Source organism: Thermobia domestica, chromosome 1 (assembly GCF_964235325.1).
Source record: "Thermobia domestica chromosome 1, izTheDome1.hap1.1, whole genome shotgun sequence".
NCBI classification, from domain to species: domain Eukaryota; kingdom Metazoa; phylum Arthropoda; class Insecta; order Zygentoma; family Lepismatidae; genus Thermobia; species Thermobia domestica.
Genome location: NC_137454.1, coordinates 5,318,156 through 5,340,089, shown reverse-complemented (window position 1 = coordinate 5,340,089; position 21,934 = coordinate 5,318,156). Strand labels below are relative to the sequence as shown.

The following is a 21,934-nucleotide window of genomic DNA, read 5'->3' as shown; positions in this document are numbered from 1 at the left end:
ACCTTTTGAACTTGATGAGGTAAATCACCATGATGCGAAAGGTAGAAAGGATCCTTGAGCTTGCGTTGTCTCCTTCAAGCACTGATCGCCCAAAAGACCTCGATCGTTCCTCATCCTCCCAATTTTGTTCATCTTTCATTTCCGAGGTTTTGTTGAAACTCCACCTCTATCCTCCTCCTCATCCGAACATGAAACGATCGTGTCCAAACTGGCACCTCCCACATACGTCATGAAGTCCAACGTCAGCTTGATCTTTTCCAAAACGTGTCCGGGGATTGACCATACAAGCGGGCACCAAACCCGGTAGAAATTCTAACATTTAAGCCAGAAAAACCTAGATGCAGCATCAACACATAAATACGAAAGACACACAGTTCAGCAAGTTATGTCTTCCTGGAAGACAACCAAAACAGGAACTTGACATCAATACTTCAGCATTCCTTAGGAATGCAGACCTACAGGGAAGTTAGACAGGAAAAGGATGAAGGAATCCAGAAGTGTAATATTAACTAGCTTTGCGGAAGCTTGGGTAGGAAAGGACATTTGCCTTGTGGCATCATTTATTATTAACAGAGAGAAAAAAGAGAGAAATTACAGCGCGCTCTTCGAGCCTTGAGACCACAAAAATTATTGAAAGAAACAAATAAAGTCTTCCTTGTGTACATCGTGGGGAATCGTGGGGTTACGGAACATTATGGTCTTGATCCAGCTTGACAGAACCAGGTTGAGCTTGGGATGCAATGTTAAAGACGACAAATATAATACTAGAGTTACTAACAGATTACAATACGGTAATGATGATAGAGAAAGGCATAAGAGGTGGAATTTCACAATGTAGTAAAATATATGTAAAAGAAATCAATAAGTATATGGAAGGTTACGATGGAAATAAAGAAGATTCTTACTTAATGTACTTGGATGCTAACAACTTGTATGGATGGGCAATAAGTCAACACGAGGGAAGACGAGATAAGAGTTACAGATTTCATAAATTTACCTGATGATCCTGATACTGGTTACATTTTAGAAGTTGATCTTGAATATCCTAAAGCACTACATGACTATCAGAAAGGCTACCCATTAGCACCTCGAAACATGTGTCCACCTAGTTCAAAACAATCAAAACTGTTAACAACTTTATACGATAAGGAAGAATATGTAATTCACTATCGAAACTTAAAAAAAGTTTATCACATGGAATAAAACTTAAGAAAATCCATCGAGTAATAGAGTTTGAACAATCAGCTTGGTTAAAGAATTACATAGATGTAAACACACAGTTGAGAACTAGAGCAACAAATGACTTTGAGAGGGATTTTTACAAGGTAATGAACAATTCAGTTTTTGGGAAGACTATGGGAAAATATTAAAAAGAGATGTAAACCTATAAAAATAGAATGTGATCCAGCAAGAGTAGAAACACTAACTGCTAAATAAAATTTTAAAGATAGAATTATTTATTCAGAGAATCTATGTGCAATCATAATGAATAAAACAGAATTAACTTTCAATAAACCAATATACGTTGGAATGAGTATCTTAGATCTATCAAAATACTTAATGTACGACTTCCATTATAATGTGATGAAGCCAAAATACCAAGACAAATTAGAAGTACATTATACAGATACCGATAGCTATACATACCATATTCAAACAGAAGATGTGTACGAGAACATGAAAAAATATATTGATTACTTCGACACGAGTGATTACTCCAAAGAAATAGGTGTAAAATAACTCAGATCAATAAGAAAATACTTGGAAGATGAAAGATGACTTAAAGGAACAATCATATAAGAATTTGTTTGGTTTAAGATCAAAAATGTATTCAATCAAATTCGAAAAGGATAAATCTTGTAAAAAGCAAAAGCATTTAAGTAAAAAGTTATAAGAAAAGAACTCACATTTAACGATTATAAAGACGAATGCAATCAGAAGTTATATGCACGATTTGTACAGTATAGAAGTATATAAGTTAGCTTTAAGATGTGTAGATAATAAGAGATATGTTCTAAAAGATGGAATACATACCCTACCATGGGGAAATTATAAGATAGAACAGTTGTAATTTTAGATGTAAGTTTTTAGATGTAAGTATTTTATGCTTTTAAATGTCCTAAAAGCCTATGCTGTCCAATCTCACTTTAGAGTTGCATTTGCACTAACCTTCTGTGTTAAATAAGATTTACCAAAAGTACTGGGAGTCTAAAGTAGACTAGAAGTAACCAACTTATACTACTTATACCTTCTCTCACTTTTCATCAACTGATTATTGAAAGAATTAGAAACATCCGCACCCGTAGAACATTGAACACCGGACTCAAGTTCCCGATTCACAGCCCCTGACCCGTTTCTGTTCCCTGCAAAGCGTCTTTCCATAATCATCCCGATGTTCACTTTTAACAACATTTTATTCAGCGAATACTGTTTATTAGCAGGACAATTCGCTGCTCGATACAGTAAACCACAACAATAACAGGAAATATGTTTCCGATCCTCACCTCCTATACTTGAAACCTTCGTTAATACATGGTATATCTCCAAATTCCTTTGTTGTAGGTCATATTGTTTTATATCACTCAACAAATCATCTAATGACGTAGGGAAACGATACTTAAATATGTCATGTTTTAATTGTGGACTCAATCCTTCCATAATAATTTGTATAAATTATTTATTATTACCATGATTTAGGGATCCATAAAAAACAACATATAAGTCTATTATTTTGTTTACATAATCTAATAAATTCTCTTCAGGCTTTTGCATTACCTTAATATAACTATTTATGAGTGCTCTCTTGAATAACGGCGTAATGGATTTTAAAAAAAATGACTTGAAATTTATGACCATTCTGCAGTCATTTCATATAGGGAAATGAATTCCTGATTTAATCTACCTTGAGCTTTTCCTAACGCAGCGATCAGAACGGTTTCTACAGGAAATAATTTTAACTTATTAATACCATAGACTATGCACATAAATTGGAAAAGCTTTACATCATTTGATCCATCTACTACAGGAATTCTACGTACGTGATCATTAAACAAATTACATGAATCATTAACCGTTAATTTCTCCATATTAAAATTAAAAGGCACAAATCTATTCAGTAACAATACGTTCTGAGGTTCATTACGCATAGTTTCAAATTTATTTTTTATCGCAAAATGGATTTGTACTTTTCCTTTTTTTCGCAATCCTCTCCTCAGCTAATTGATCAAGGCCAATAAAGGGATCCAGGGAGCTAGGATTACTAGTTGTAGACACACACGAAGGTTCCAACTCCTCCCTCAACATTCCGCTGCTATCAGTGAAGTCAGAACACACCATTGAAGGACGATAAATGTTGCCTACTTGCTTCTGCTTCCCCTTTCAAATACGACAAATCCCATTCTTCACCTATATTAAGCGGAATAAATACTCATATTTCTCCTCCATATATATGTGTGTGTGTGTTTTATGCAGTATTTTCCCTCCTATAGTCTAAAAAATCAGATTTTACTCCGGCACTTTACCCTTTCAAGTATGTAAGGCATGAACCGTAACTAATTTAGACTACTCTCTTAAAGTTTTTTATTGAAAATTCGATTGTGTGTGACCTGCCTTAGGTATGGCTCCGTCGTGGGCCACTCGCCGTTAATGACCAGGACAAATATATATAGAGTAAAGAATGCCTTAAAATAATAATGGTTTAATGAGCGAAATAAAGGGAGTTCCTTCTATTGCAAATTTTAACTATATTTTCTATACTAATGCTCATCTATAGGAGATCTGCGTATATCAGCTTAGCAAAAAGAAAATATTTAAATAATCAAAAAGATGCTCTCAGCATAGTGAAATAAAAGCTTATATGTGCGAATTAAAAACTTTTATAACCATAATGCAATCAAACATATACTTTCATTGGAATCGAACAAGAATAGAATTTCTAAATATGTAAATTGATATCATGTATATACTAGAAAAGACTGTTTTTACAGTAAGTATACTTGAGAAGTCTAACAGAGTAGCAAAATCTACATTACCACAATTCCATAACGTCAATATTCAAAAACAAATTTCAGAATTGTTCTAAATAATTTAAATAAATAATTTATATAATTTAATAATTTAAATAGACATTTTGTGTATTTACTCCTAATTAACGGAACACCTTAAATCAGAGAATTTAACAATTTAGTTTAACAAATCACCTAGTTACAAGACTAGTATATAATTATATGCACTCCCGATTTAATTAATTTGTGTCACACCACAGGAAATTTCATCCACAATATATCACTAGACATAATTAGCACTTTTCGGAACTTAGGTACCCGCACTGGAGAAAATATCTGAATATAGATTTCTTTCTCATGAATAAACGGTAAAATTCACTAATTCTGATACGCGAGATATATAATTACATTATACGCAGTTTACTATAACAGAACTGATAGTGCCCACTTGCACAGTAGCAATCGAATGGCTAAGCTATCCTCTTCAAGCACCGTTGTAGGTGTGTAATGCACATCTTTCCGCCAGAGGCGCTAATAAAAAACATCTTTATTCCTGGTTGCATATTTCTCAGGCAATACATTCCAAGATATTTTTAATAAAGTGTGGATAAAATTTCCACACGTAGCAAGTTGTAACTTACGAGCAATGGTACAATTTATAACAACACTTAAAACTGTATATGTCCATATTTGCAAAATATCAAAAGATAATAATTACAAAAATACCATAAGCGTCCTTTTATTTTTTAACCTTATGATGTATTTTCCAAGATCATTCTATTAAAAAGTTTCAAAAGTTTCATCCTTGTAACTTTCGAGCAATAACACGATTTGTTACAACACTTAACACTATATAATTACGTACATAAAAAACTAATAATTACACAAATACAAAAAAGCTTCTTTATTTTTAACCATACCATGTAAGTGTTAAGATGAATGTACAAAAATGTTTCAAAAGTTTTATACCTGTAACTTTTGAGTAACGGCAAATTTCTAAAAAAAAGAAAAAAATGTTATTTATGCTCATTAATTTTTGGCAGTATAACTTTTTGCTAGGTTAGAAAAGATCTATTGAAGACCAACAACTATTCTTTCATTTGACACCTGGATGAGCCTAATAATTTTAAAAAATGAGGAAGGTATGATAATTTAAGTTCCATGATGCTGGGTGCCAAAAAGTGAAACTGATGCAAAATTCTCCCCGGCCCATTTCTCATCCAAATATTGAAAAAAATAATTTAGCATAATTTAATTGATATTAATGTATGAAAAAAATTTAAAGAGAATCTGAGACATTGAAGCACGGTCCTGTTTTAAAATTAGGTGATTTGACATGGAATGACCCATTATCATATTTTCTGAGTTAGGTGTTTCTTTCGATTGTGCTGATCCATATATAATATATCATTGACACTGTGTGTGGACATTCAAGTAAGGCGGTCATAATTCGTTTTGGTGCAGTTGGTGCTTGGAGTGACGCAACTCAACAAATGGACACAACCACTCGCAAATTTCACATTGGTAGTATTTTCAATACTACATGATTTAAAACTCTGTTTTATATCCTACTTTTCAAAAAGTAGGAGAAATTACGAAACATGAAGTTTTACTGCTGTAATCGTTACAGACTTTAATATAGAACGTGAACAGCTACAAAACGTTCAAACGAATTACATTAAGAATCGACGTCTGCTCATTTTACATAAAAGTATATACAATAGGCACTAGAATATATTGAGGAAAACACTTGACTGTGTGGACACTAGTAGAAGTATTCCATCATTTCAAGGCATACTAAAAAGTATTACAACAAAATAAAGCTTTTTATACTTTATGCAAGGATACATTTTTATGTAAACCCGAAATCACCGCTATTATATAAACTACGTGAAACTATTCCCAGGACATATTGCAAGGCTATTGCGCCTTTGGCGCGGAATTGATCCAAAGTATGATCAAATGTTGTGTACTAGCACATTAGAGAGTACGTCCACTGTTCATATCGGATAGTTGCAGAAAGGGACACTAAAATTCAAACAGGAGCTTGTAAATATCTTTTCCACAACACAAGAGCTGACGAGAGAAGGTTGTATCAGTCAGATGTAATTACACCAAAATTGGGATAGGAATAGGTAATGGGAATGCAAAGGAACGTTTCGAAGCATTCATTTGTAAGCCTTAGCAATCAGAAATAATGTGTCCTAGATTTCAAGAGAAGTGTGCTCTGATATTAATGGGATAGAAGCCAATGTGGAAATTATTAAATAAGGTAGAATGAAAACAGGAAAGATGTTCTGAAAAATTAGCTAATGTCTGCCCTCAGTCCCACCAGGAGGATATGGAGATATTAAATATATCACCTGTCCTTGCCATTAGACATCTTAGGTTAATTAAATTATATTAGGACAATAAACAAACATATACAGAAATTAATCATGCGCATTACCAAACGTTTTTCAGTTAAGGGATAGAAATGAAGTTGCTGTATTTTTCTCACTATAAAATATTGTTAACATGTAAGTATTAAATGTTCGAATACACTAATGTTAACATATTTCATTTGTACGATATTTAGATATCTACGATACGTCAACGAAAATTAAAGTATTTTTAGTTTGTCAGAAATTTTAAATGTATATTTCTGAATTACTGATGTTTAAAATTGGTAAAACTGTGAACTAGATGACAGAAAGAACCGTTTTGATACATAAAAGACTGTGAATGAATTGCATTTTGTCTACTAACCTCTATAGAGTAGCAAAATATATTGAACAGAAACAGTCATCGACATCCTAAAACTCTACGCTTCCGTCCTTATTTTCTACAGCAGTTGATATAAGCCGGTGTCGCATGTCCAGCCCTTGCACACACCTATGCACTTGAACGTCAATACCATTGGAAGCTGAACGTAACAAACTGTGCAGAAGTCTGTTCTTCCAGATCTGTTTATGACTCCTTAGCATATATCGATTAGCACCTTGATGGTTCCATATGCTTCAGTCTTCCACTAACCAGTTCTCACATTCGAGCTTCACATTCGACATTGATTTATTTTTGTGTATGTGTTTTTGGTTATTTTCTTAATCTTACTTAATCTTTTTTAATCTTACTTAATTCAGCTAACTAGCTATGTATACCGAATGGATAATGACAAGCGCAGTTGATAAATTTGGTATTCCAGCTTTCGCCTTTTGGGTCTGACGGCGGACGGTGACTAATTTTCAGTTTAGCTCATCTTTTCTGTTTTCATTTTACTTTATTTAACGTCATCTGCATTTTTTGGAACGGCAAGCAAATGATTTGTCCCCACAATATCTGATTGAAAGCCCATACTTCTCCACAACTGTAGAGCCCATTATTTCTCATTATCTATTCCTGCGAGACGACTGCTTCCACACGTTCATTTCTATTCCCATTACCTATTACTACACCTAGTTTCGGCCAATTATTTCTCAGAAATATCACACTTTCCTTTCTTAGTAACGTTTTGTTCGACTCCAAACAATGAATGATTGCTTAAAAATTCTGTAAATCTTCAGTGAATTTCACAGCCCGAAGTCCGGTTTTTAAAGGACTGAAATAATTGTATCTGGTTACAGTTGAGAAAAGGTCATTTTTTAACTTTAAAAAGAACCATGATTCCCGTATAAACAAAATTAATAGTTTCTTCCTTTTACCTCTTTCTGTATTAGTAGTTTCAAATGTCATTTCCGAGTGTCTAGCTTTAATCAAACAGACTTATTCAATAAAAATTGCTCAATACATATCAAATAATACATGATCTTTCTTCCTCAGCGGATCACAATTTGTCATACATGCTAAGAAGGAAGGTGATGATGATAATGAATAAATTTTTTGGAATGAAGAAGGTACGAGAAAAAAATGGCAACCCTGAGTTAACCCACATATATGATATTTGCTTTCAACAACGCCTCAACCTCCTCCAAGAAATATAAAATTAAAACATGCGCAATTTCACTTAATCTGTTCTTACTCTTTAGTCTGCAACCTGAGAATGTTTAAAATAATTAATTTTGTACATAAACAACTTTTCCAGCTATCTTGGAGGTCTGATGCACCTCAATAATTTAAAATGTTTTTTGCTGCATAGTAATAAGGTTTCTTTGGAATTGGCATTGTCCTCCTCCACAGATTCAAGTTGAACATGTTTAAAACTTTTAATTTACAACTAACACGTAGGGACTGAACAAGAACCACAAAAAAAGGAAAAGAAAGAAATCTACGGTTTTCATTTCGTAATTTTAAAATACTCATTCTACTACAATTCATTTCTTCATTTCTACAGCGAAAACAACTTTTTTTGTTTTAATGTCTTGCTTCTGTGTTTCGGCGTTTCCATTTAATACCTGTTTCAAGTAGTTCCCCGAAAAGTTTACAACACTGATCTTGCTTTGCCATGCCTTTTGACTTATTTTTATTTATGCTTCCAATGTTGATAAACAATTTATACCATTGGATTTATAAAAGCACTCCCTTCTCTCGGGTTGGCAACACTGTTAATCTGATGAGGTTCGTAAATACACCGGCAGGTGTCCTCTTTCTCTAGTTGCTTCGTGCAAGGTTTCGTTTCCTGTCACTTTTAGTTTCTCCGTTATGACGGCTGGACATTCAAAATTATATTATAATGTGGAAACGTAATTTCCTGACTTTCTCGTCAATTCGAGTTGGGTACAAATCTCACGTAGTCATGTTACACTAAAGGTATATTTTCCTGGAATAGGCAGTATATTAAGCTAATGCTAACACTTGAATGTTATTGGTCCTGCTATTTTGCTTTCTGCTTTAGAACAACATATTGTGCCATATGATATATTATGTTGTCCCTTATTTAGGGTAATTTCGTGTTGCGATACGCACACCGCCTAATTTATTCTATGTGACCGTAAACACGCATTAGTGAAATAGCAGCTACCCACGAGAACGTTAACCCAGCCAACGTTAACCAAAGTCATAAAATGATATTTGCACATTATAATATAATTTAAGATGTCGAACCGTTGTAACGGAGAAACTCAAAGTGACAGATAAACGAAACTTTGCACGAAGCAACTAGAGAAAGAACGACCTCTAGCCGTGTGCTGACGAACATCACTGGATGAACAGTGTTACCAACCCAAGAGGAAGGTGTGCTTTTTGAAATCGGATGACTTAAATTGGGTATCATCTTTGGAAGCAACAATGAATATAACAACAAAAGGGATGGTAAACGCAGATCAGTGTGGCCAACGTTTCAAGAAATAACATGAAACATATCTTCATGCTGCGGCCACTACAATGTCGTTTACTTCAAGAACAGGAAGAGTAGAATGCGGCAAGAAAATATCAGCTTGTTGCTCGCTACAATCGTTATTTACGATAACTCATACGATGTGCACGCCAACTTTCGGTGGAGAATAAACTACCCACAACTTTGAATTTAAAAATGTCGAATGTTTTTGGGAGTCTTCGCAAATGGCAATAATTCAGTTTTCAGAAAAAAAGTCACGTATCAGGTTCTTCCATACACACCCAGATTTGAATTTATAAATAAGCATTAGGTGTCATAATAACGTAGGTGCCACATTCCCCAAATATTGAACAGGTCCTAGTAATATGGGTGCTTCATATCACACTCCGTTATTGTACGCATATATATTAGGGTGATCGCTATACATGTGGGGAAAAATAAATTTATGGATTTCCTTGGACTCACCCCCTAAAATGGTTCCATATGGGACCAAATTAAGCCAGGAGAAAAATTAGAACCATTGAATCATTTTAAATGATGCCCCAAACGACATACATTTTTGAATGGGTTTACAATAAATAGTATATGAGGAAAGGCTGGAAGAAACTCTTGTAATTTAGAAACGGCTTAAGGGAATGGAAAGTCATTTTGGATAATGGAACTAGAGAAAGGGACAAACCTTATCTTTTATAGCATTATCATGGCGGCCATCTTGAAGTCCGCCATCTTGGATTCCGGTTAAAATTTTTAAATAGAAAGAGAGTCATGTGACATATCTTTTTGAGGTACAATTTCACCAGAAGAACAAATCGGGTATTACTTTTAACTTACCTATATCCATGTAAGAGTTATTGAGCGTGAAAAACAAAATGCTTCTATGTAATGCAACAAAATGATTCGATTTTATTGTAGTTATGGAACACAGATTGTAAGAATTTTCGAAGTCTTTCACACAAACTGAAACAAAATCCTTGTTTCGCTTTCAACTACAAATAAGTTTTGCCATCAAGATAATTCGTAGACCATTATGAGGAAAAAGAAAAATTCTGAGTTGGAAGAATTGAAATATCCCTTATTTATGTAGTAGCTTTTTGGTAAGTTATGAATCTTATTTGCCACATACTTCACTTTTGTCGCATCTAGGAAAATATTGTATGTGGGCCTTCACTATCTGCAAAAGAAACTGTTTCTGTTTCTCATTTTTTTGTAAGAACGTTGTTTTAATCCTCTATTAGTTACACTCCCCTTTCTGTTGCACCGTTTGTTACGTGGATGAATTTAGCTATTGCCTTTCTTTGAAGATAGTCATTGTTATTTGACAATAAAATCGGATCACACTCAAGAAACCCTTTGGGGATTTTAAATTTATGAAAGAAAATTAGTGTGTTTGTTGTAACAAAATCACCATTTTTTCTTTCACAAGAATTTTCATGGTATCACCTCTTGCGGCAAGCCTCTTTACTGCTTCACGGTTTCTCCTTATAGTTTTAATTCTTTCAACCTTTTTTCGTTTTTTCCATTATGGTAACTATCATCAAAATCCCCAATGCTACCTGTTTCTCCGTCAAGCACCAGAGTTGGCGTGAAAATTTAGAAAGAGCCACTTCAGATAACTTAACATCTATTTGTATATAACTGTACAAACCTTTCAAAAATTGGAGCCCTTGTAATGCTGAATAGGATGCCTGATCACATTTAATTCAAGCTTGAACATATAGTCGTATCAGAAAATGCATTATCTCCGAAGACCCGTTTCTATTTACTTCGTTAAATGAAATTCTTGGCAAAAGAGAAATATTTTAAATAGTAGGTTGCTTTTCCCATCCACCTTACATGGTGAATTGATCCGGGCAAACGAAAAAAAAAATCCTCAAGGAGGTATGCATCCCAAGAATATGATGGTCAGTTCTAAAAATTCAATGCAATTAATCGTCTCTGTGGTGTCCTGCTTCTACAAGTTTGATAGCAAAATTAACACTTGATTTCTTAAATCGGAAATATTGTTCCTTTCATCATCATCATCAATTCCTGGGATATAGTGCAATCTATATTAGGCCACTCATTCTGAAAATACTTCAAAAGGAGAACGTCCGGTCCAGATGCAAACGAAACACAACACATATCAAATACACATTTTAAAACTAATTCATAAATGTAATGTCTGCAAGGAAGGTATAGGTTATTTTTGACCTACTGTTGTAGCTGAATGCAAGCACCGTTGGCATGGTCCATATTGCAGGGAGTAGTGTCACAATAAACTGCATGAGCGAAATTTACCAAGTTCCATTCTTCAACCGAATGTACTATAGTAGAAGCAACATGTTCACTTGATGATGACAAAATGGGAACACTAATTAGCTTCTCGTGACTATCCTCATGTATTAATTATTAATATTCTGTCGGCAGTCTCTCTACCAGTCAAATTCGGCATAGTTTTCCGTTCCAATGCAAAACTAACGCACTTGATGCACTCTAAAATTCTTTTCTGTGGTTCTGTACAACTTCGCTACGAACTTTCTCTCAGCATCGGTGAACGGAAGACCGACTTATTACTAGTTCCTCTACATTATGGCCTAATGCTTCTTCCGTCGCTGTAAGAATATGTATTGCTGCTCTATCAGTGACCTTTTATTGATCAAGAGCAACAAATTAATAAAGTTAGTCTTTAAGTAATAAAATTCGTTTTTCCCCTTTCACATCTCTTGGATGGTCCGGGCATACAAGCATCCACTTTTACAGTTTCTCTAACATTCTCAACTGGGATTTTCTCCTCATTACTTGAGCTGCTCAATGTCTTTTGGTGTATAAAGTTCAAACAAATCATTTTCAGAAGTGCACTTTCTCTCGTGTTCCTCTTCCTTTTAAAGACTCGCATATCCCTTTCGTTCCTTTCGCGCCAAACTCATGTCTTTACTTTCAGTAGTGTAAGGATTATTACCTCTGAAAAGGAGAAATCTTTTCACAGGTAATAATTCTTACACGACTAAAGCTATCTTTAAAATAGTGCCAGATTTGTGCTTCTGGTAAACCGCTACCTCAAAGCGATATCTAATATCACCCTCTTCATATTTGAAAAGTTTGACCTGAATCCAAGATGGCGGATTTCAAGATGGCCGCTATGAGAGTACTTTACAAAATTGGGTACGTTTCTTCCTCTATTTGTATTATCCAGGGTATCTTTGCATTCGCTTTAGCCGTTTCTAATTTACATGAGTTTATTCCAGATTTTTTCCCATATACTATGTTCTGTAATCGGATTTAAAATTTTAGGTAGCTTGGGGTATCATTTAACATTATTCAATGAAGCTAATTTTCCTCCTGGCTTAATTTAGTCCCGTATGGAACCATTTTAGGGGATGAGTCGAAAGAAATTCGGAAATGAAAAATTATGGACCACCCTAATATATATATAAGTTAGTCCAGGATAATTTTGATAAATTTTAAGAGGAGTACATCCCACGCTGAAAAAATATAAATAGAAGTATTGCTTTTTTCATGGATCTTATCCGCAAGGAAGCCGTAAATACCTATTGTCTCTATGTATGTCATAGATAATCTTGCAATCAACCTGATAAATAAATGCAAAAATGATTTTTTCGCTGTCTTCGGTCAAAACACAGAAAGGGTTTGATGTAAATGACACTTTTTGCTACGAGCACTCTACAAATAATATACTATGCAAAGACTGGTCAAAAAGTTTTAAAAAAATGATATAATTTTACTTGTCTTTTAACTGAAAACATTTCTGCTTTTTATCGTCATTGAATCATTATTTGTATGTACGAAAATGTATTTTATTTTACGTCATATTATACATTGGCTTCCATATATTTAATTTAACGAAAATTATTACCATTCAATTTTTAAACACATTGACTACGCAATACATTTTTTAACATTCATATTATACATAACTACTTACTTTATTTTAGAAAGTAATTTTGGATTGAATTGCACATACAGGTTCTTCAGCAAATATTTTTAATAATTCAAGATATAGAAAAGAACATGTATTAAGTGATCCTATCCCAATTCTATTAAATTTGGAAGGTAGATACTTCACACAAACTAGCCTTGGTTAGAAAGTCATGAACAAGAAAGTATACTACTTGGCGTCATTGACTCATAAAAAATTGACCGAAGGCAATTGGCGTGGTTTCCCAAACTTTTTCGTCGAGACCTTACCCGACTACAATATTTCTTCATATTCCGTACAATCCTTAATGAACTTTAGGTATTTAAAAATTACCTTCATCGTAATTTTTATATTTCCTGGTAATAAGTTCGGAGAGTCTTCTCGTTTTTACTATTTTATATGTAGGAATATGTGCGACATTTAGTTCGCTTTGGGCTATTTGTTTAAATACGCTTGGGTTCGATTTCCAAAACTTGTGCTTGGACTTTTATATCCAAGCAGTAGTTTTCTACAGAAAGTATAACACATGTATTCACTTACATTATACGTAGCAACTCTCAACGAAATTTCACAACGATCATGAACCTTTCTAATGTCTTTTTTGCTACCTCCCTCATTAATTGTTGGATTTTTGGAAATAATTTAAGGCCGCTGCTTCATTCAAATGTTTTCTTGGAGAGAAATGTGAAACACGTATTTCCCATTTACGATTACTGACCAAATTTATTCATTTATGTATATGAGTTACTGCGCTCCTGTCGTTTCGCAATTAAACACATTTTTGATGGTTGCTTTTTGCAAAGTGCCCATTTCGCAGAAAATAAAGATAACATAAATACATTGGTCTTATATGTAGCAACTACTTGTCAAACTATATCGGACGCGGATTGGATCAATAATTTCAGTCATTGTCACTAAACGAAGACCATAGAAAAGTTGCATGTACCTCTTTCCTTCTTTTACCTTGGCTTGGGACAATATTTGCCACTATTGTAAGTTATGAACCATACAATTAAAACCTAAGAAAATATAAAACATTAGCAACTTGTCTATTAGCCATTTAAGAAGGTTTGTTTATCTTTTCAACTTTCTTCAGTGCTTCAGAACGCCATATTTTCATCCTAATTGTATCATCATATAGCTCATACAGATAGAATGTTGTGCTTACTATTGTTCTATATCTACTTTTTCGTGTTTTTGTTTGTGTATTTGCATGCTTTTTTTTTGGATTGAGTAATTTTCATATCTATAACACTATTATCAGTTCTTAAAGTATTGTTTTAAAACAACTTTGTAAACGTTTACCTGAGTAACTCAAGATATTTTCCTTTCTTAAATGATATCTTATATATTTAAATAAAGTTGTCAAATACACCAATATGAAATGTAACAGAAACAGTAAAAATAGGGTCATCCGTTTTTTTTTTGTTTTTTTTTTTTTGGTTTTGTTTTGGAAAGAACAAGATTTTATATCAAGTATTAAAACTAATTCAACTCACCTCACTACAACTCCTAATGTGCCACTTTTTATCTCAAATTGTAGGCAATACTTAAGCTCTATGACGTGTTGCGTTTGAAGTGTCAGACCACAATAAGAATCCATAATCGTCTTCGATCATCCAACGGTTAAACTTACGTCTAATACGCAAACGTTTTCACATGCTCCTAAAGAATAAAGTCCTAGAACAATTCGGGTGAAGTAAGGAACCAACTAATGGGACTTCCATGACAATCTATTTTTTTTCTGAAACTGTTTCCCGTAAGGTCTCCTGAACAATGATATAATGGGGAGATGAGTCGTCTTGTAGGAACATGTTACATTTTCGTACTGTAGGTAGAGAATAGTCTTACAACTTTTCCCGATACGTTGCTCCTCTAATCATATCTTACACAAAGAAGAATGGAACTATAACCAAAAATTATTCAAACAGCACCATACCTTTAACTTTGAACTCTAGCATTAATGTTCCAGTACGTGATGTGCATTTTCTTCACATCATATCTTGCTGTTGTCTATACATCTTATCAGATATACGAAAGGTGTGATACGTCCAACGAGCCTACCCTTACGATTAACTCTTTGTTCTAGTCAATATCTGATATCAATTCAACAGTATAGTCATATCTATAATTCTTATCATGAAGTTAAGTTTTCGAATAAGCTGTATCTGGTTAGTTCCTCGATACATATAATGCAAGATATCATGAAAGTAAAACGTGGTGTTCGCAGTTGCGTACTAACACATCTTGACGGTTTTCCTTAGTTTACACAGTATCAACATTATTACAACAAAAACGTTTAAATATGACATAATTGATTGCGTTTTGTATATAACTTAGTGTATTAATAGTTGAATACTCAATTAACTTCCTTATTAAAGGACATTTTACAAATAACATGTAATTTCCTCGTTTGTCCAATTTGCGTGATTTTTGGATAGTTTGTAGCTAAGGACTTCCAGGTCAATAGTTTATATGAGTCCCACTCCTTGTGACCAACGATTGATCTCCAGAAGTTACAAAATTCCCATAATGGGTTTTGTCGGTACCGTCGAAAATCTCACATACAAAATACAGTATTGATATAATGGAAGATGACCAATCGAGACATATTGTGGGAAGTGTCGACCGGTATATAATTCAAACCGTTGGCTGGAGCATGGATTTGGACCCCGCTACGTGCGCTACTCCAGTACTTTCCACACTCCGGCTCCTGAGTCAACAGCACCTTTCTTCCTCCGGTACGTGTGTGTAAAGCAAGAAAGGATGACTCTATCCTATCGGGAAATTTGTTGACTAGGGCTACCGGTTGCTCCGCTTTGCTTCATGATTTCCTACGTTGTTGATGCCGTACAACTAATCATGAAGTTCAAACTCTATACATTCAAAACCTGAAATTTCAACCTTCCCTCTTTTGCAAATAAGAGGCAAGTCGCTTTCTTTAGCATCACGAAACGTAGACAAAAGTATGTTGCTGGGAGAGCGAATACTTGATATATAAATAGGTAATTTATGTACCACAACACACCAGGAACATGTGATTAGCAACCAATATTTCAGGGTCTCCTTTTGCATGTGCAGTACGAACCAACTATTGGGTACTCAATAATTACTCATGTCGTCTTCGGGATGCATGTAGCTGAGTTATTTAAATGGAATTCAAAGTTATTGTTTGACTGAACATGTAAACTGGGAGAACATTCGCGCACGTGTGATACCAGCCTCGTGTAATTGAATCTCAAATGGATATTGGTCACTTCCTCCTTGGTGACCTCAGTAGTAATACTGTTAGTCATATGAGCAACCTCACTTGACGTAGCCCAGTACAACACAAGATACTTTTTGTATGGCAAGTTTGAATTATTTTTGCCTAACACCCGTTGTGTGACATTTAATGACCTCTGAATGTCAGACGGTTGATCATAGGTAGTTGGCCCCATATAACAATTGTACCGTGTCCTGCGAAAACGAACTAAGCGCCAATTTCATACTTTTAAGAAAATTATGTATAAAGGTTGATGTGAAATTATGTGTCTTTTTTTGAAAATGTGTTCGTTTTCCTCTCTTTTCGATTGTGCAAAACGTTCTAATGCTTATCAGGAACCTATCGTTGTATTTACGTGGATTTTCAAAGTTTGGCGCTTAGTTCATTTTTGCATAACACGGTACAATTGTCCTGAGTTCTCAGCTACAAAATACTAAAACACCACCCAAATCGAACAGACGAGGAAATGAAGTGCTTTTTGTACGGTGTTCTTCGAAACAATGAAATATATTGTCAGTCCATTTGATATAGTTTACTGCTACATAGATCTATTAATTTGTAATAAAAGTTATATATTATTTTGGGTTTAAATATCATTAAAACATTTTAAATAATATTAAGACATTTTTGAGGATAATAAATTCGGTTTACAGTTCCACACAAAAAAACGAGATTTTACTTACGGAGTTAAAATATTGGGATCCTTGTTATAATTGTTTAAAAATTAGTTATTTCCTATGCTTTTCATTAGAAAGGTTATTTAAGCTTTCCTAATGAATATACAGTTTCTCTAAATGCATATCTGTTAATACTGGTTGTATCTTATCACTATACTAATGTGATAATATAACTTTGTTATTAAATTTAATTAATAATAAGTTACTAATTTAGTTGTATGGATGAGTGTTTTTAAGATAATTTCACGCGTTTATACAAGAATTCTTAGGATTTATATACTCGTATAACTTTTCTGTTTAATAATGATTTTCTTTTATCTATTATATCCATTATACATTCTTGGCTTCTTTATAATTATTTCAGATTAATAAATGTTATGGCTTAATCTTGTGATAAAAATTCAATATGTTTTCTTATGATTCATTATTTAGGAATTCCTCATTTACGTGTTTCTTAAAATTTTACTATAAAAGTAAATACGTAACACATTACACAATAGTTGAACTTGTTAGATCACTGTCTTACTTTCCAATCATAAGTATTGGTCTTTCCTCTGACTAAAATATCTCATACATTATATTATCAGCTATTGCTTGTTCAACATTTAAAGAATTTTTCACTTGTTTATATGGTTGATATAGCTATGCGATTTTTTCTACTAGACGACACATTTCGGTATATATTTAATGTGCTTATTTTTATAACAATACATTTCTGTCAACCTACGTCTTGTAATAATTATTGTGATGCGAAAGTACATTTTTCCTTTAGTAACCTTCTCTTTAAGGCTGGTTTTGAAATATATATATATATATATATATATATATATATATATATATATATATATATATATATAATTATATTTTCTACTATCTGTGGGGAAAATTTCAATTAAAAAATGAGTCATATTAAATTATCAGAAGTTAAAAATAATATTTAATAATATCAAACACTCAGTATGAATCGGTTAGTGTTTTTCAAACATACTATTAAATAATTATTGTTACTTTTATAGTTCTCTTTCAATAGAATTAACTTATTTTTCTCATAATCAGTCTCTCTTATATTCAACTTTCGGAATTCTTATTTTCTACTGATTATTCTTATTTTTCTATTACTTTAAATAATGCAATCTATTTCCACAACATATAGGGCCACTTGTCACTGTTATTTATACTCTCGTTTCGTCTTTACATTGAAAAAACAATTTCCGTCTCAGCAGAATTAGTACATGTCTTTTTCAGTTTTAACTTACAAGTCTAACAAAGCCGCTTAGTTTGAAATATTATACTTCAAGGTTAGAAGATTTTAAAGTGTTAATTACACATGAAATTATTACAGGGAACTGAGTTTTGTATATATGTCTTAAAGATTACAAATTTATTTATGTCACAAGGAAAATTGGTATAAATTATATATAAGCTAGAAGGTATCATGTGCACCAAATATTTTCTTATCAGTCCGGTCACTGATAAATTTAAATTCCGTATAAAAATATGCTTCTTGATGATGAATATTACTTCACAAACTTTCATGTTGTATTAAAATACTTTATTATTTTCGTAGTAATTATATTTATTGCTCTGCATTGTGTATAATTTGACATTCATAACTAAATAGTTTCATTTCTATCAACTTATAATTTAACTTATTATTTATTCTTTGTTTTCCAAAGCACGATTTGTTCTACAATATGAATCAAATGATCATGTTTCTCTTTCATTCCAATACCAAATAACCTATATCGTTTGTTGTTACAGAAAAATAAAAAATAATGCGCTACGATTCTTACACTCACCTTCCCAGATATGCGGCGTCATACTACTTTGGGAGCTGCTGTTTCGGTTAATATAACATTCACACACCGTGGTAATTTCACTTCAAAGGAAAAGGCTAGTGAATATTTACCAAAGTTCGGAAAGGAAGATCTACCTAGCTGAAGCAGGATCTATCAAGTGAATTACAAGACCAAAATAGATTTAGAGTAAACAATCAAAATTTCGAATTCAATATCTGAATAATATTTCGAATTAGGTTAACATGGAATGTATAGGCATTCGTTACATTACCAATCTAAGAACTTACCATGTAAAATAGTAACACAACAAATTTTACAGCAATTACTTTGCAGTAGGAAGTATAAATGAGTTTTTATATAATTCATTTGGAGAGCATATACTATTTCCCTAGGACCTATACAAGATCTCAAATATCCCATTATCAATAATCACGTGACAAATTATAAAGATGCAGCTTTCGGATAAACGTATGGAGGCAACGTATTATCTAAGCGATAAGAAATGCTGAATGTAGCATAAATAACATATTTTTATAGCAAGGACTCTTATATGTGATAGATGTATATATGTATCTCATGTATACACTTGAATTAAATAAACGATACATACGAAACATCAGGAGGCATTATTTTACATCATGCAATCTACTAATAACTTTATAAAAATATTTTCTTGGAGTGAAATGTGTATATACTAGAATGTACACTGCAAGTTTCTGAACTTAGCTCCTACTACATAAATATCTTAATCGCAACGTATACTAGGAGTGGTACTAAATATGCGTTAAGCCGTTCAGATTTCATGTATCATTTTTGATGCTCACTAATTACTTTCTTAGCGTTATATGTGTACAATTTCACTTATATTTACAATGACTTACGTGTCGATTAAGTATGTCTGAAATATGCTTTAGAGGAAATTTTGGTCTCAAGTGAATACTTTGTTTTTATGAGCAAGGTCAGCTCGAAATATCAACTTGGCGCTGGAGCTAAGATTTTCAAGCTCATTCAAATAAATATGATAGTTGGTGAATAATGCCTTGTGTCACTAATTTAAACAAATGAAAGATAATCTCTAATCCACACATACCTACGTAGAGACTGTGAAGTATATTTGTATAGAGAGAGACAGAGAGAGAGAGAGAGAGAGAGACAGGCAGACAGAGACATAAAGCATGTTAATGGAAATGAAATGGAGAACCCAATTTACACTTAGGATACTTCAGAAATATATGTCGTCCAAAAACATTTGAGAGGTAATTCTAAGTTTAGCACTACATTTGACTAATGTTGTTTTCTATAGTTCGTAAAACTGTAACCTGCAACGCGGTTATTGCTTGTTTTTTCCTTAACGTTTTACACACAACTTGATAGCACGTACCACTGTGAACTACCTTTAGAATATTGGCATTTATTTCCTTACTTGAAGATTACTACTATTTCCAAATTAGATATTCAATAAAGGTTGGTTTCAAAACACACATTGTTGCTTTGCATGTTTTGTTGACTTCTAGCATGTATTATTATTTGTAGTTTGTAATTAATTCAAGATAATTTGAAATCATATTTCAGAAGTTACAGCAGTTTTTATTTTATTTTATTTATTTATTTATTTTTGTAATGCGAGGTTGATATTTTAAGACACATACCACAGTTTGTAGTTGCTCTTAACATATGAAACTTTTATGTTGGGGTAGGTATCTTACATCATGTATGAGCCAATGAAATTATTCGACAGAAATGCAAACTGAAATACATGATAACACTCAAATTAAAACAATATAACTAAAACCGTAAAAGCATTGTTTAGCAGACAATGAGAACACAAATGATAAATATTAATAGTTTTGTTACAAGTAAATTGTTTCAAGAATAAGAGTTCTCCCAGAAACCTACATGTGAAATTTACTTTTACAACATGATAAGTCAAAGACAGCTGCACGGAAGAGTTGATAACTGAATCTGAGATTATGCTCTGCGTTCACAATGTATTCCTTTCAATATGATATATAAAATTCGAAGCTAAGACCAAGAGTGTTATGTTCATCTTGTTCCGTTAGTTTGCTAATATATGTTTTTCTTTAATATTTCCCTTCAAATTGAAATATTAAGAGAAAAAAGTTTCCTTATCATCTACTCTCCTTGTTGCGTGGTGAAACATTATAAGTTATAATTAATTAATTAATCATCACGCATAATTAACCATCAGAAACTATCGTGCTATATGGAAACTGAATTTGAAAATGCACAGACCGATACTAGAATGCTTGTTGCATATAATACGACACAGCTTATGTAAAATTTATATCCATTTTCCTCCGCACATATTTAAATTTGAAACCAAGAAGAATGCAAAATATTTCAACACGTTCTTGAAACTTTTTAAGGTATATTTTTCCATTATAGGGAGACTCAGGTGGACCACTAATATGCCCAGCAGGCAGTGAAAAAGTAGTTGGTGTGCTATCTTTCGGCACGTCATATTGTGGCCCACATTATCCATATACTGCGTACACTGATATTATTCGTTTCTCCGGTTGGATATCAGCAGTTATTAATCCATAGTTTGTTGACTGAATACTAATGTGAAGAGGTAAGCCAATATGAATGCCAGTTGTATTCTGTATATTGTGTATTTTTTCCTTTCTTAGCACCTGTGGTGAGATTTTGAAATTTAATGTAACACAAGTATCTACATACGTGTATATTGCTCTTAATAAATATGTAAGCAGCTTAATGCTGTTAATAAATATGTAAGTAGTAAATATTTCATCGTGTATTATGTTCAGATCTTCAGAACCTCAGAATCCACAGCAAGCGCTGAAATATAGATTTTATGGATAATTTACAGGTGTACCGATAAACTGCAGGAGATGATTGATCACTTCAAAATAAGAAAACAATAACATTCGGGCTTCTAAAGCAAAAACGCAATTCCAAACCTAATGCATTCCAAACGAGTGAAACAGTACAATGGAACATCTTTTTCTCCGAGGCGTTAAATTATAGAATAGAATATAGT

General features: G+C 33.0%; 1 protein-coding gene across 1 annotated transcript in view; it reads left to right on the top strand.

Annotated features, from left to right (window-relative positions):
• The window catches only part of LOC145665842 (fibrinolytic enzyme, isozyme C-like), a 110,931-nt gene extending 89,341 nt beyond the window's left edge, over positions 1–21,590 (top strand). The window contains exon 7 of the mRNA XM_081732960.1: positions 21,319–21,590. Within this exon, the coding sequence (XP_081589086.1) occupies positions 21,319–21,477 (159 nt within the window). The 3' untranslated portion in view covers positions 21,478–21,590. The remainder of the gene's footprint in view (positions 1–21,318) is intronic.
• Positions 21,591–21,934: the final 344 nt, after the last annotated feature.